The following is a 17441-nucleotide window of genomic DNA, read 5'->3' as shown; positions in this document are numbered from 1 at the left end:
TGGCTGGGCCAATATTTATTGCCTGTTCCTTGTTGCTCTTGAGAAGGTGGTGATGAGCTGCCTTCCTGAGCTGCTGAAGTCCGTGTGCAATGTGAACACCCACAGTGCTGTTAGGGAGGGAATTCCAGGATTTTGACCCAGAGACACTGAAGGAATGGCGATATATTTCCAAGCCAATGAGTAACTTAGAGGGGAACATGCAGTTGGTGGTGTTCCATTATATTTGCTGCCCTTGTCTTCCTAGAGAGAAGTGTTTTTGAGTTTGGAAGGTGCTTTCTAAGGACCTTTGGTGAATTTCTGCAGTGCACCTCGCTGCTACTTCTGAGGATTGGTGGTAGAGCGAGTGGATGCTTGTGGACTTGGGCTGGTTGGATAAAGTTTTTTGAATGCTGCTGGGGCTTCATTCACCCAGGCAGGTGGAGAGTATTCCATCACACAGTTGACATGTGCTTCGTAGATGGTGAACAACTTTGAGGAGTCGGGAGGTGAGTTACTCGCTGTAGCATTTCCTGCCTCTGACCTCCTCTTGTCGCCATTGTGTTCATACAGTGAGCCCTGTTCAGTGTCTTGTCAGTGATAACCCCAAGGCTGTTGTTGTGGGAGATTCAGCGAGCCTTATACCATTGGACGTGAAAAGGTGGTGGATAGGCTGTCCCTTATTGGCGACGGTCATAGCCTGGCATTTGTGTGGTATAAATATAATTTCTTCTCTATCACTCTCCCCTCTATTAAGCTTCAGATTTTGATCAGCTGTCCTAATGTCAGCTTCTGGTGTCACATTTTGTCTGATTCCTGTTCTGTGAAGCATCTTGCGAGTGTTTTACTATGCCAAAGGTAGTATTTAAATGCAAGCTTTTGTCATGATTACTGTTGTAACTTTTCCTTTGCCGCTTTGTGCAGGGGGTTTTAATATTTAAAGTGAACAGTAAATTAGTTAAGAAGGGTCACTTGGCCTGAAATATTAACCTTGCTGTCTCTCCACAGATGTTGCCAGACTTGCTGAGTTTTCCCAGCAATTTCTGTTTCTGTTGTTGTTAAGTATTTAATGCTTTCCACGAAAGTGATTGATCTCCCATTCAAAGCAAGAAGAATGAGAAATCATCTCCTTGATCTTTCCGCAGGGTAGCATACTATGAAGAAGATGAGCAACATCTATGAGTCGGCCGCAAATACACTGGGGCTGTTTTCCAGCCCCTGTCTGACGAAGGTGGAGCTGCGAGTATCATGCAAAGGGATATCGGATCGAGATGCACTCTCCAAACCGGACCCCTGTGTCATCCTTAAAATGCAGTCACACGGACAATGGCTCGAGGTATGGGCCATAACAATTGGCGCTTCACTTTAACTCTGAAAAATCTGCTGTTCACCTTTTAGTAGACTTTACACTGAGCTCCTTGTTTATCTGTGCTGTATGAACACTGGTGTATAAAATTCCAATTTATTCAAGGATGGAATGAGGTCAAAATAGAAGAACCTTCCTCTCTTTTCGATCAATTTTAAGACACCACCACAAAAGACAGTGTTCTTAATTCTTGCTCTCGTTGATAGAGTGCTATTGAAAATACCATTCCCCAGAGAGTAACAACAGACAGTGTCATCAGGTGTAGAAGAAGCCTTTTCCACTGATCAATGAGATCATGATTGATCAATGACCTCTTTCCATAAATCCGCTTTTCCCCATATCCTTTCATACCATTGGCAAACGATGCTTATTAATCCAAGAGTTTAAATGTTGGATTCTCCTACTGCCACCTGTCATTTCATTAAAGAGAGTTCTCAGAGTCCTAATGTTTTCTAATGTCAGTCCTGAAACATCTGGCTCTGATTTTTAGCCTCTGCTCTATAGTCCTAGTCTTCCCGCCTAGTGGAAATAGTGCCTGTCTATTTACCCTTCCTCTTTCCCCTTAATAATCTTGAAAGCTTTGATCCAATCACTCCTAATATACTCCAGGAAATGTGATGCCCACAGCTGCTCAGGTAGCTCCAGGTGTGATCTAAATGGGTCTTTGTGCAGCCACAGTGTGATTTATACTTCCCTGTATTTCATATTTAACACTTACCATTCAACTAGCCCTTTTGCTCTTGAGGTTTTTGTGGTCTCTCTAGCTGCCCCCATTTCCCAAAGTTCTTTGGACCACCACAATTTCTGACATTTCACCAACTTTGTTGCATATTTGGAGCTTCAGACTTTTATCTCATTTTAAAATACAGATTTATCTAATGTACATTTTAAACTAATGTTTCAAGTTGAGCATCCTTTTTGTACCGCATAATGCAATCTTTCATTTTAGTTTAGAGAGTCATACAGCACCTGAACAGACCTTTTGTTTCAACCTCTCCATGCTGACTGTGTTCCCAAACAAAACCAGCCCCAGCTGCCTGTGCTTGACCCATTATCTTTTCAAACCTCTCCTATTCATGCACTTATCCAAATGTCTTTGAAAAGTTGTAGCTGTACCTGCATCCGTCACTTCCTCTGGTGATACATTCCAGACATGAACCACTCTTTGTTTAGAAACATTGTCCTTCATATCATTTTTAAGTCTTTGCTCATTTTAAAAATGCACACCCTAGTTTTAAACTCCCCTACCTGAGGGAAAAAAACCCTTGTTATTCACTTTATCTCTGCCCCTCATGATTTTATAAACCTCAATCAGGTCACCCCTTAATCTCCCACACTTGAGTTAAAGAAGTCCAGTCTTTTCAGTCTATTTCAAACCCTCCAATCCCAGCAACATGCTGGTAATGAGATAGCAAGAATTACTGATGCTGGGGTCAGAGATAACCCAGTGTGGAGCTGGAGGAATACAACAGGCCAGCATCAGAGGAGCAGGAAAGCTGATGTTTCAGCAGGATCCTGACCCAAAACGTCAGCCTTCCTGCTCCTCTGATGCTGCCTGGCCTGCTGTGTTCCTTCAGCTCCACACTGTGTAATCTCAACATCCTGGTGAGTCATTTCTGGACCCTCTCCAGTTTAACAATATCCTTCCTATAAAAGGACAACCAGAACTGTACACAGTACTCCAGAAGAGGCCTCACCAACATCCTGTATAACTTCACATTGACGTTCTAAGGTCTGAGCAATGAAGACCAACTAATCGCCTTCTTAAACAGCCTGTCCACCAGTGATACAAATTTCAAAGAATTATGTACCTGAACCCCTGGATCTCTCTGTTTTACAACACTACACTAGGCCCTCCCATTCATTGTGTAACTCCTGTCTTTGTATTACCAAAATACAATAGCTCACATTTATCCAAATCTGCCACTCCTCAGCCCATTGACAATTGATCAAGATCTCCGCGTAATATTAGATAACCTTCTTCCATGTTCATTAGACCACCAATTTAGGCGTCATCTGCAAATTTCCTCCTTCATTCTCATTCTATCATTTATATAAATGACAAACAGAAGAGGACCTAGTACTGATCCCTGCGGGACACTGCTGGTCACAGGCGTCCAGTTGAAGAAACAACCCTCCACTGCCACCATCTGTCTCCTACCATACAGTGAATTTTGTATCCAATTGCAAGCTCACCCTGAATCCCATGTGATCTAACTTTACTAATTAGTCTACCATGGGAAACCATTTCAAAGGCTTTACTAATGCCCAAGTAAAAACATCAACCACTCTGCCATTATCAATCTTTTGGTTACTTCCTCAAAAGATGTTAATAGAGTTTGTTATCCACAATCTCCCCCTGACAAAACCATATTGACTGTCCCCAATCATTCCCTTCCTCTCCAAATGCATGTAAATCCCATCTTTTCAAATCAGCTCCAACAACTTGCCTATTACCAATGTCAGGCAGGTTTATTGTTTCTAGGTTTCTCCTTACAACCTTTCTTAAACAATAGCACAACATTAGTCACCCTCAAGCCTGTTGGTACTTCACCCGTGTTTATTGACGATACAAATATTTCTCCAAGGGGCCCTGCAATTTCCTCCCTAACTTCCCACAATGTCCTGGGGTACACTTAATCAGGTCTTAGAGATTTACCCACTGCTTGCCTTGTTTGCCTTTTTCAATTAACTTGATTTAGAACTATCCTCAACTGTCTTTCTATTTTCACTGTTACTTAGGAAGGCTACTTAGGAAGCCCCCATCTCCCTCTCTAAAACTTCACAGGTTCCCGAAAGAGAACTAGCAAAATTTCCCCACCAAGATGTTAGTCTTTGTCCAATTGAGGCGAAACCCGTCCTTCTAGAACAGGTCTTTTCTGTCCCAGAAGCGATCCCAATGATCCAAGAAACTGAAACCCTGACATTGCACCATGTCTTCAGCCATTGATTTATCTCCTTTGTCCTTTTATTCCTTCCCTCATTAGAACTTGGCACTGGAAGTAATCTACAGATTACTATCTTTGAGTTTCTGCTTTTTAACCTTCTACCTAATCTCAATTCACTCTGCAAAGCCTTATCCCTTTGCCGATCTATGTCATTCCTATGAATGTGTACAACAGCTTTCAGCTTCTCGCTCTCCCCTTTGACAATACACTTCAAATGTTTCGAGACATCCTAAATCCTGGCAACAGGAAAGCAATATACTGTCCTAGTTGCATGCTCACTGCTGCAGAATCCCCTGTCTGAATCCCTGACAGGAGAATCCCCAGAGCAATTTCACTTTTAAATCTTCACAAACTCTGTTTAACATAAGATTCATTCTTAGCACCGTAGATCTGACGGCCACTTCTATTTTCCTCTGAGACAGAATCCCCTTCAACAGTACACTGTTTGAGAGAGGGATAACTGAAGGAGACTTCTGAACTGCCTCCTAACCTTTCCCAACAGTCAGTCACCTCCATCTGACTGATCCTGCTTTGTGATCACTTCTCTGAATCTACTAGTCATCACACTCAGTGGTCTCTTGTATTGCCCCAATAACATTAAGCCTAAAAAGAAGCTCTTAATAGCACCTTAAAAATAAAACTATCTTAAAATATAAAGTAAACTATCTTTCCTTACCCACAAATTTAATATTAAGCGTGAAATAAATGGAAAATAATAAACATATAAATATTAAAAAAAATCAAACATTTGACTGAACAAAAGAAAAGAAATGACTCCTCCTCAAATAATCCAACATTCAGCTTTCAATCCTCAGATTTAAAAAAAAACTCGCTCATCCATGTGTAGGCCTCACATATATAAACAATCTCTCCTTTGTATATCTTTTATGTAATTTTTTTGTAAAAATAAATTGCGCTGCAGATCTAAACTTGACAAATGCAAACACCATTGAACATAGAACATAGAACAGTACAGCACAGAACAGGCCCTTCGGCCCACGATATTGTGCCAAACTTTTACCCTAATCCTAAGGTCTATCTAACCTCCACCGCTACCTTATACTATCATCCATATGCTTATCCAATAGCCACTGAAATGCCCCAGATGATGCCGACTCTACCACCCTCTTCGGCAAAGCATTCCATGCCCCGACCACTCTCTGAGTAAAGAACCTACCCCTGACATCTTCCCTACATCTATCTCCACTCACTTTAAAACTGTGCCCCCTCGTAACAGCTACCTCCACCCAAGGAAAGAATTGAGAGAAAGAAATGCTGAAAAATATTTCTCGTTTACTTTTTTTGTTTTGTTTTGTTTTATTTAATTTCCTCATTCATTCATGGGCTGTCAGTGTCACTGGCTAGGTGAGTATTTATTGCCCATCTCTAATTACCCAGAGGGCAGTTAAGAGTCAGCCACATTTTTGTGGGTCTGGAGTCACATGTTAGCCAGGCCAGACCGGACTGGTCTGTTGTGAGGGTAGATGCTCTGATGAAGGGTCTCGGCCTGAAACGTCAGCTTTTGTGCTCCTAAGATGCTGCTTGGCCTGCTGTGTTCATCCAGCTTCACACTTTGCTATCTCGGATTCTCCAGCATCTGCAGTTCCCATTATCTTAGATCTCTCTTTTTCTTATGTTTTCTCCACTTATCATTCTCTGCCAAGTGACCAGCTGAGTGGGTACTTTTTTTCTGCTGTGCCCTCCCCGATGCCCGATTGAGCTGGTGATGTCTTAGCTGTTGTTATTTAGAGCTAATCCACAACTCAGAATTGGAAGCCCATAGTATGAACAGATCGATAGTCCAGTGATGTAGGACTGTGCCAAGATCCCAAATCAATCCTATTGTTTCCATTTGTTTCTCTACTAAATAGGAAGGCAGTGGCATAGTGGACTAGAAATTCAGATTAATGATCCAAAGTCAAATCTTAGATTCAAACCTCACTGGAACAGCTGATGGAACTTAAATTCAATCAATGTGTCTGTGATTAGTCTTAGTAACAGTGATGACAAAATCATTGTTTTTAAAACCATCTGGTTCACTAATGCCCTCTAGGGAAGGAAAATCTGCCACCCTTACCCAGTCCATCCTGCGTGTGACTCCAGTTACCCGCACAGAAATGACATTGACTCATAACTGCCCTCTGAAATGGCCAAATAGGCCGTGTAGTTCAAAGGGCAAGAAAAAATGGCCTTACCTGTGATGCTTATATCTGATAAAGAATAGAGGAGTAAATGCTCTTCCTGTAAGACCATTAAATGAAGGAGCAGAATTAGGCCATTCTTCCCATTCAATCTGCTCCACTATTAGTTCAGGACTTATCTGATAACCCTCCATTCCACTTTCCTGCGTTTTCTGCATAAATCTTTTTGAAGATTTGCTGGTTAAAAATCTATCACAGTTCTGAATATTCTCAACTGACTAAATTCAACAGCCTTCTGTGGTAAAGAATTCCAAATACATTACCCGCTGAGAAAAGAAATTCCTCCTTATCTCTCTCTTCAACGGGTGATTCCTTATTCTGAGGTTATTCCCTGTGGTGCTGGAATTTTTCACAAGCGGAAACAACCTTTCCACATCTAACCTGTAATTTTGTCAAAGCAAAGGATTATCTATTCCTATGTACAATAAATATTCTGCACTGGTTGGATTTTGGTATCTCTGGACAGGAATCCCAAAATGTTAGATTCTCTCCAAAGCAAAAATATAAATTCTAATATTTTTATGAAATAAGTTCCTCATGAAGATGTACTGTTGAGCAAAAAGTAGGCCCCTGTATGGTGCTGAATTCTTTATAACTACTGGGTGTGGGTAGATGAAATATGATATATGTTGCACAAATACGCAGTCGCAGACAACAGTGCTGTTATCGGATGTATAAAAGCTGTGATTTTGGGACTTTTTAAGGGGTCGAGTAATATTTTGGATGAATTGAATTCTGCTCCAAGTACTTGGAATCACCAATAACTACATTCACATTGGTCGCTGGCCATGGTGCTGAACGCTGCAGGCCTGCTCCCCCAGGCAATATAATCATATTTCTGATCATTAAAGGAGCAAAGACTGATTAGGCAATCCTCACCAACCTGGGACCCAGAAATAGCACAAGGTATTAAGAAGAGTCAAAATGTATTTCTATAGGGGACATAGTGTTTGGCTAATTTGCTGGAGATTTTTGAAGGTGTTACAGAAAGGATCATTGAAGGGTAATGCCGTTGATGTGCACATGGACTTGCAGAAGGTATTCAGTACAGTGCTGCACAACAGAAAGTGAGATAAGTCAAAGCTCATGGAATCAAAGGGATGGTTGCAACATATTCACTGAGGGATAGGACACAGACAGTAATGATCAATAGATATTTTCCAGGTTGGAGGAATATTTGTAGTGGAGTTCCCCAGGGTTGCATCGGAAATGTGCAAACATTGGGACCCTTGTATTTCCTGGTATTTGGATGCAGGGGACAATTTCAATGTTTGTGGATGATACAAAACTAAGAAACATTATAGCCTGTGAGGAGCATAGTATAGAACCTGAAGAAAACATAGACAAGCTGGTAGAGCAGATGGATAGGTAGCAAGTAATTTTTAATGCAGAGAAGTGTGAGGTGATACTTTTTTGGGAAGAACATAGGAAGACAATATAAAACAAGTGATATGCTTCCAAAATTGGGTGCAGGAGCAGAGAGATCTAGGTGTACATGTGCACAGATCATTGAAGGTGGCAGGACAGACAGTTAGTAAAGCAATGCTGTATTCTCACCTTTGTAGATTGGCAAATAGAGTACAGAGCAAGGAGGTGATGTTGCACAAGATATTTGTTAGACCTCAGCTGGAGTATTCTGTGCAATTCTAGGAAGGATATCAATGCAGAGTGCAGAAGTGATTTACAAGAATAGTTCCAGGCAGGAGAAACTTCAGTTATAAGGATGGATTTGGAATGGATTGGACTGTTCTCCTTGGAGAGAAGAAGGTTGAGAAGAGATCTGATGGCAATATTAAAATTACAAAGGGGCTGAATAGAGTTGATAGGGAGAAACCATTACTGCTCTTAAAAGGATAAGGAACAAGAGATTCAAAATGACTTGTCAATGAAATAAATATGATGTGAGAAAAAGCTTTTTGACACAATGAGATCTGGAATACACTGCCTGGGAAATGTGCTGTAGACATAAAGTACTAGATAACCTCCTTACTTGCTGTGTTACTCTTGTGATTCTGCAAAGGTGTCGAAAATGGAAGGATTTTTGGCCTTGAGTTAAGCATATGCTATATTAATATCAAAGAGTTCTGGGACCTAAACTCAAGGATTGACTTTGAATGAGAATGACCATTAACTGAGGATAAATGGTATGCAATATTTTAGCTTTGACTATCATTGTATAAACAAGTACTCCCACTGGGGGAACATTTCAATGATCAAGGACATTCAGCCTCAGGTCTTCGGGTAATCATCATCCAAGGTGGACTTCGGGATACACAAGAGTCGTCAAGCAGAGGCTGATAACCAAATTTGGTACCCAGGAGGACAGCCTCAACTGGGATCTTGGTTTCATGTCACACTACTGGTGACCTAACCACACTATACACTCTCTCTCACACACACACACACACACACACACACACACACACACACACACACACACACACACACACACACAGGGTTTCTCTCTCACCTTCTCTTTCCCTTACACACACTCTCTCTCTCCCTCTCACACACACAGACACACAACCACACACACACACACACACACACACACACACACACACACACACACATGCATACACACACACACGTACACACACACACATGCATACACACACACACACACACTCACACACACACACATACACACACACTCACACACACACACACACACTCACACACACACACACACTCACACACACACACACTCATGAATCAATGGGGTGAATTTCTTTTTGCAGATATACTTTATTTTGTTCACAAAGCACACAATTTATAGACAGTCAGTCAATGTGGTGTTTCATAAATTCCTACCTTAGAAATAAAACCAGTCCAACTCCAAACCAAAACACAAACAGATTATAAACAATGCCTCACATCTAACATGCATCGTCTGATCTAAAATGTCACCTCTTCTCTACGCTGATAAAACCTTTAGTTCTCTCAGGACAGTGATTTGAAAGGAATTCAGCGATTTACATATTCCTATTAATCAACTAAAACCTTCTAACTGATTAAAGATTTAACAGCATCTTAGGTTTGTTTAGTACATCCTCATCAATGGGGTGAACCTTTGATCTTGTACTTATCATTTCTGTATCTGATACTCTCTCTGTCACTAACACTTGAAGAAAGACCTAGGTTCCGAAAGCTTGTGATTTCAAATAAACCTGTTGGACTATACCTGGTGTTGCGTGATTTCTGACCATGTCCACCCCAGTCCAACATCAGCACCTCCACATCAAAAGTATTCATTCAGCCAACAATCCTGTAAACCACCTCCACTACACCTCAGTATTGCAGCGTTCTACAGATTTGCTTGTTATCATAAAAGAATCTTCTGCAGACCTGTGATCTTGCTATGAGCATAGTTGGAATTGAACAAATTCCAGAAAACTGTCATTAGTGCCTACATTAAGGTCCACTTGAGGTGAATTCAAGACTGTATAATTAAATGTTTTCAATGCAAGAGTTAGTCAGTTTTGCCAACATAATCTAGGTTTTGTGGAACACTTTGGAGATATTTATTCGTATTTGTGATTGTACATGTTTTTGGGTAACTTGAGTTCTTAAGTGGCATGTTTGTATTGAAAAATGCTTTATCCTCTCCTGATTGGTGACTGCGACAACTTACCTGGGAAAATGTGTTGATGTTCAAGCCTGTCTGGTCCCAGGGCCATCACAAAAATTAAGGATTTAATCAGATCACCCAGAGTCACCAATTTACCTACCAGATAGACTCAGTTTAACAAAGAAAACACTGACCAGGTTTCTGCACTTAAGAATATATTATTATTAGTTATGAAAGAACCAGTTATTGCCACAGGCAAACAAAGATTTGAATTATCAACATGTAACTCTACTAGCTGAAACTCAAATATCTTGAATGCCTACAGCATGGAAACAGGCCATTTGGCCCATTGAGCCCACACTGAACCTCCAAAGAGCATCCCACCCAGATGACTTCTTTGTAACCCTGCATTTCCCATGGCTAGTCCACCTATCCTGCTCAACCTTGGACACGATGGGGCAGTTTAGCATGGCCAATCTGCCTATCTTTGGACTTGGGAGGAAACCCACATAGACATGGGGAGAATGTACAAACTCCAAACTGGCAATCACCCAAAGTTGGAATTGAACACTGGCTTCTGGCACTGTGAGGCAGCAGTGCTAACACCTGGGCCACTGTGCCACCCAAATAGCCTGTTAAAACTCTTGTGTAAAATGTAGACAAAGAGCCAAACATGGATGCCATGTGTAGAGGGGTAAGTACTGGGAAATATGGTTCAATAGAATAATTGAACATGATTTGATGAGTTGTGCCATTTTGCTTCTTTCAAATCCTTCCAATGTCTGATCTTCTTACATCTAGCTCCTTTCAGTCTTTGCTGAAAACAACGGACATTTGTCACACTAATTGTACAGTCTGTCAGTTACTGGTTAGAGGCAATGAATTATAGCAACTAGTGGGAGACAATCTAACTATCTTCCAGGTTTGAGTTGTTTCACTGCAAGGAGAAAGAGAGAGACAGTAAAGGAGTGACTCTTGATTTTATTTGCAGTTTGTAGACTTCTGACTCTGTCTTGTTCATGTCCAACTGCCCAGGGGCCACTCAGAGGGTAGTTCTCATGCTGATGACTTCTGTCCTTTGCACAACATCAGCTTCCAATAATGCCTCAGCTCTAATGGTGATGGGTCAATGTCGATGGGTACCGAGTATGGCACTGTCATTTATTCTAAGAGCTTATTGACATTGGGGAAAGCCCATATCCTAAACACATTCTAAACAGCCTCATGTTTACATGTGTGTGGTCATTTCTGTATTGTGTTTATTGAGATAAAACATGTACTGCAGCAAAATGTTAAGCGCATTCTTCAGCTCCATTTACTTTCTGGAGGCAGTTCAAGCAGAGATAGTTATGCAATACAAAGATAGAAGTTTGGATTCTGTTGCTGATGCTGGGGTGATACACTTGAGCAGAAACTACCCTCTGAGTGGCCCCTGGGCAGGTGGACAGGAACAAGACAGAGTCAGAAGTCTACAAACTGCAAATAAAATCAAGAGTCACTCCTTTACTGTCTCTCTCTTTCTCCTTGCAGTGAAACAACTCAAACCTGGAAGATAGTTAGATTGTCTCCCACTAGTTACTATAATTCATTGCTTCTAACCAGTAACTGACAACTGAACCAACAATCAGAAGGACATGAATATTTCAGCACTAGAGTAACACATTCCCTCCATTCATCCCTTACTGGTGTGAACATGTGAACAAAGAATCCTAATCACACTTACATACTCGATTCTGATACCAGCTCAAACCATTTCCTTAAATATTAGATCACATAGATGGATGAGAATTGACTTGGTTTCTGCCTGATCCATTGACCCTGGCAGTAAATTTTACAGCCTCATAACTCGCGTGATAGCTCTGTTCTACCCTCTTCCAACTATCTTCCTTTAATCCCTTCCTACATTCTGACAATTGTGATGTATGTACAATTATTATGTTTTAGAATTGTATTTTTTGGTTTTTAATATTATTATATTTTGAGACTGTTGCTTTAAGGGTGGAGCAATGTGAGTAAAAGGGATCATGTGATTTATGATGCAATTTGCCTGATTCTAAGCCTGGATCATTTAATTGTTAAGGTAGCAGAAGAGACTGAGATTGTTTTGTGAACAGGGAGGTGTGAGGTATTAGAGATAATGGGAACTGCAGATGCTGGAGAATCCAAGATAACAAAGTGTGAAGCTGGATGAACACAGCAGGCCAAGCAGCATCTCAGGAGCACAAAAGCTGACGTTTCAGGCCTAGACCCTTCATCTGAAACATCAGCTTTTGTGCTCCTGAGATGCTGCTTGGTCTGCTGTGTTCATCTAGCTTCACACTAGGTGTGAGGTATTTATTTTTGGAGATAATTACAACACCTTCTGAGTAGTTTATTGGGAAATTTAGTAATAAGTAGTTTCTAAGTCTCTTGGATAGGAGTAAAAGTTGTAAAGCACCACTTAAATCTCAGATGACTGGAAAGTAGGATCAAAGATTACTGACTAACAATTATATTTAAACACAAAGTCAGTGTATTTCCCATGGCCATGGAAACAATGGTAGAGGAAATCATTTTGAGATCAGTTGATAGGCTTCCTAATGAATCCAGGGATATGTCAGGCTGGTTCTTGTGGGTCTTGTGTGGGTTGCACCAATTGAGAAGAGAAAAATCAAAGGACAGAAGCATCCAGGCCTGCACCTTAAGCAAAGAAAATGCTGACTGTGTGCTTCACTGTGCAGAACAGTTGTGGAAATGTACACTCAAATTGAAGACCAAATTTATGAGTTATTAACACAGCATGGAGGTTTCACCTGGTTTCAAGTTACTGGGAGGAATTTACAGTTATACCTCTGTCAGTGAGAAATCATTCTTGGATCAAAAGTTACCCAGTTGGGGAAGAAAAACAGAGGTTTGGGGTTACTGTGGACGTTTTGTGATAAGAACTGTGATTGCCAAGAGTTCAACATGTGATAAGTAACCGCAAGCTGTGCATTGCCATGATTCAAAGTGTACATTGCCTGCAAAAACATATTATGTTTAATCGATATTGCTTCTAGATTATTTGATACCATAAAAATTTGAGAGTATGGGATGTTCACGTTATTTCCTCGACTGTTAACTGGAAGTTTGAGTTTTCCTTTAAAAGTTAGCAGTCTCTATGGACAGCGTTTTTCTTTTCTTTATTCATAGTAGATTTGCCAACTTTAGGTACATTTAAGTCGTCATTGGACAAGCATATGGACGTACATGGAATAGTGTAGGTTAGATGGGCTTGAGATCGGTATGACAGGTTGGCACAACATTGAGGGCCGAAGGGCCTGTACTGTGCTGTAATGTTCTATGTTCTATGTTCTATTAATGGGATGAGGATGTCAATGACTAGGCAGCATTTATTGCCCATCCCTAATTGCCCAGAGTCAACCATGTTGCTGGGGGTCTGGTGTCACATGTAGGCCAGACCAGGTAAGGATGACAGTTTCCTTCCCTAAAGGACATTAGTGAACCTGGTGGGTTTTTCCAACAATCAGCAATGGATTCATGGTCATTGTTAGACTCTTAATTCCAGATATTAATTAAATTCAGATTCCACCGTCTGCCGTGGTGGGATTCAAACCCCGATCCCCAGAACATCATGTGGGTCTCTGAATTAACAATCCAGTGATAATACCACTAGGCCATCGTCTCCTCTCAAGTGTAATAACACCTTGAGCTTGTGATTCTTCCCTCTATTGCTTCCTTTAACAGAAGGTTTTTCCTTTCATCGTGTATTTGATGCATTCAGACCATTAATCACAGTGAAAATTGTGCTTTCCTTTGTTGGTGGATATTAAATGAAGCAAATCAGCTCAGATAGTTCATGAATTTCTTCAGAAGCTGCAACGATTTAACATAATCATAAGTTGCTGGACAAACTCTGGCAGCATCTGTGGAGAGAAACCAGGGTTAACATTTTGAGTTTGGCATGACTTCTTCAGAATGAATCATAGAATCCCTGCAGTATGGAAGCAGGCCACTTGGCCCACTGAGTCCATGCTGATCCTCTGAAGAGCATTCCACCCAGACCCATGCCCCCACTCTATTCCTGTAACCCTGAATTTTCTGCGGCTAATTCACCGAACCTGCGCGTCTTTGGGAGGAAACTAGAGCACCCAGAGGAAACCGATGCAGACACAGGGAGAATGCACAAACACCACACAGTCACCCAACAGTGGAATCAAACCAGATCCCTGGGGCTGTAAGGCAGCAGCGCTAACCACTGAGCTACTGTGCTGTGAGGGGTTGTCGGACTCAAAACATTAACTGTTTCTCTCTCCACAGATGCTGCTGGACCTGCTGGAGTTTGTGCAGCAATATCTGTTTTGGTTTCTGATCTTCAGTATCCACAGCTCATTGTTACATTTTAATGCTTTAACATAGTTGCTGCCTGATGAAGCAGTGCAGACAGAAGCTCATAATACTTGCAGAGCACTGCTGTGTTAAATGAAAGCACATTGCTGAGACGCTCATTTGTGAATCACAGAATCTTTAGCCAATACAAAAAAAATATTCAAACGCGTGGGGAATTAGCCACTAATTCAGTTCCGCCTCTCCAGAATGCAACCATAGATTCAAAATGTCAAATATAACGAAGTATTTGTTCAAATTTCCCTTCCTTGTTTTTAATTCATGCAGAGAAAATCGCCAAAGGGGTCTTATTGTTCAACGCTGACCATTTGCTGACATCTGTGTGCTTTGCATTCTGAAGCAGTGGTAGCCAACAATCCACCACTATTATTATCATCTGATTGCAAAAGCTCATTATGGAATGTCCATTTTGGTTATCCATTTTTCCAGATCTTGGGAAACATTGTAAACAGTGAGGTGGGCAGTGTAAAGCTCCAGCTTGATGGAGTCGCAAGCGAAGAACAGTACAAAGATGTGTGAGGTAGACACGCCATGAGGATACAGCACAAGATGAAGGGCATTGCCGTAAATGTTCTCCAGGAGCAGTGAGACTTAAGTGAATGTGTGCACAAGCCAGCAGGGGTGGCAGGGCAAGTAGAACGAGCACTCATTAAAATGTCCCATTACTCAGGTTTACTAATGGGATTAGAATACAGGAGCAAGAAGGTCATGCTGAACTTGGTTAAGACACCTGTTAGGCCTTGGCTGAAGTACTGTCTACAGATCTGCGCACGACACTTTAAGAACGCAGTAGAGAGAGAGGAAGAAATGTACAGGAATGGTTCCAGGGAGAAGAAACTACAGGTATGGAAATAAATTGAAGAAGTTGGGACTGTTTACCTTGGAGAAGAGCGGGCTAAGAGGAAACTGGATAGGAATTTCGAAAAATCACGAGACGTTTGGCCAGAGTAGACATGGAGAAACTTTTCCAGCACCTAAAAGGATCAAGAAGAAGAGGGCAGAGATATAAAGTAATTTGCCAAAGATGCAAATTTGATGTTGAAAACCATTTTTTCTCTTAAATTAAATGTTCAGGTTGAAAATGCATGGGCTGAAAGCGAGGCAGAGGTCAATTCAATCGAGGGCATTGGCTGATTATTTGAATAGCGACAACGTTTAGAGTAATGGAAGAATGTCTCTGAGAGAAGATGCTCATTCGGAGAGTCACTATAGACACAATGGGCTGAATGGCCTATTTCCATGCCCTACCATATTGTCTTTATGATTTGGTGGCCTCCTGAGATGGAGAAATGAGCATCTTCGTGAACAGGATGATGTGCAGTGTTCCACGGGATGGTACTCATTGTCTAAATCACACTTTGCATCAGTCTCCCATTATCCATTTGTGGAACAATCCTAACCACGTTGACCAGATCCTGTGTGGATACAGTTGACCACTATCCACCCTCATTGAGGGAAGTTGAAGCCAGGGACCATTGCTTTTGAGTCAAGTGATGAGTTTTATTTTAGTGCTGCTTCATTCCATGGATGCGACTGTCTGGACACAGGGCTGATAGCAGCTGCAGTAATGTTAGGTACTGATTCGCAAAATTGTGGGAGTCATTTTGTCCTATCTCAATGGGTTTTTTGAGTCTTTGTAAGTGTGAAGGTCATTGGTGCTTGTCTCCAGGAGCACAAGGGATTGTTGTGAAAGACAGTGAGGGACAGGGTAGGAAACAGCAGAATATAGATAGACTGGAGAGTTGGGCAGATAAATAGCAGATGGAGTTCAATCCAGGCAAATCCGAGGTGATGCATTTTGGAAGATCAAATTCAAGGGCGAACTATACAGTAAGTGGAAAAGTCCCAGGGAAAATTGATGAACAGAGAGATCTGGGTGTTCAGGTCCATTGTTCCCTGAAGGTGACAACGCAGGTCAATAGGGTGGTCAAGAAGGCATATGGCATGCTTTCCTTCATTGGGCGGGGTATTGAGTACAAGAGTTGGCAGGTCATGTTACAGTTGTATAGGACTTTGGTTCGGCCACATTTGGAGTACTGTGTGCAGTTCTGGTCACCACATTACCAAAAGGATGTGGATGCTTTGGAGAGGGTGCAGAGGAGGTTCACCAGGATGTTGCCTGGTATGGAGGGTGCTAGCTATGAAGAGAGGTTGAATAGATTAGGATTATTTTCATGAGAAAGACGGAGATTGAGGGGGAACCTGATTGAGGTCTACAAAATCATGAGGGGTATAGACAGGGTGGATAGCAAAAAGCTTTTTCCCAGAGCGGGGGACTCAATTACTAGGGGTCATGAGTTCAAAGTGAGAGGAAGAAAGTTTAAGGGAGATATGCGTGGAAAGTTCTTTACACAGAGGGTGGTGGGCCCCTGGAATGCGTTGCCAGCAGAGGTGGTAGACGCAGACACGTTAGCGTCTTTTAAGATATATTTGGACAGGTACATGGATGGGCAGGGAGCAAATGGGCACAGACGGTTAGAAAATAGATGACAGGTTTGACAGCGGATCTCGATCGGCGCAACTTGGAGGGCCGAAGGGCCTGTTCCTGTGCTGTAGGTTTCTTTGTTTCTTTGAAATCATTTTTGGAGTGGACTCAAGTACCTCTGACACCCCCCTCATGGTTGATTTTAGCTGCATATCTGACAAACTGATGCAACCTAATATTAAGACCATGAGATGTTGGAGTGGAAGTTGGCCATTCAGACTATCGATTTTGCTTCTCAATTCAGTGAGATCATGGCTGATCTGATAATTTGCAGATTCACTTTACCACCTTTTCCCATTACCCTTGATTGCCTTACTGATTAAAAATCTGTCTATCTCAGCCTTGAGTACACTTAATGATCCAACCTCAACAGCCCTCTGTAGTAAAGAATGTCACAGATTGACTGCCTTCTGAGAGAAAAAAAAACCTCCTCATCTTTGCCTTCAGCAGGTGATCCCTAATGCTGAGATGTTGCCCTTTGGTCTGAAACTCTCCCATAAGGGGAAAC

General features: G+C 41.6%; 1 protein-coding gene across 3 annotated transcripts in view; it reads left to right on the top strand.

Annotated features, from left to right (window-relative positions):
• Window positions 1–17441, top strand: part of cpne4b (copine IVb) — a 369673-nt gene that overhangs the window by 52990 nt on the left and 299242 nt on the right. For all 3 annotated transcript variants that reach the window (XM_059652031.1, XM_059652028.1, XM_059652029.1), the window contains one exon: window positions 1122–1312. In XM_059652031.1, coding sequence (XP_059508014.1) covers window positions 1133–1312 — 180 coding nt within the window. In that variant the 5' untranslated portion in view covers window positions 1122–1132. The remainder of the gene's footprint in view (window positions 1–1121; window positions 1313–17441) is intronic.

Source organism: Stegostoma tigrinum, chromosome 2, assembly GCF_030684315.1.
Source record: "Stegostoma tigrinum isolate sSteTig4 chromosome 2, sSteTig4.hap1, whole genome shotgun sequence".
NCBI lineage: Eukaryota > Metazoa > Chordata > Chondrichthyes > Orectolobiformes > Stegostomatidae > Stegostoma > Stegostoma tigrinum.
This window is presented reverse-complemented; position numbering and strand designations above follow the sequence as displayed.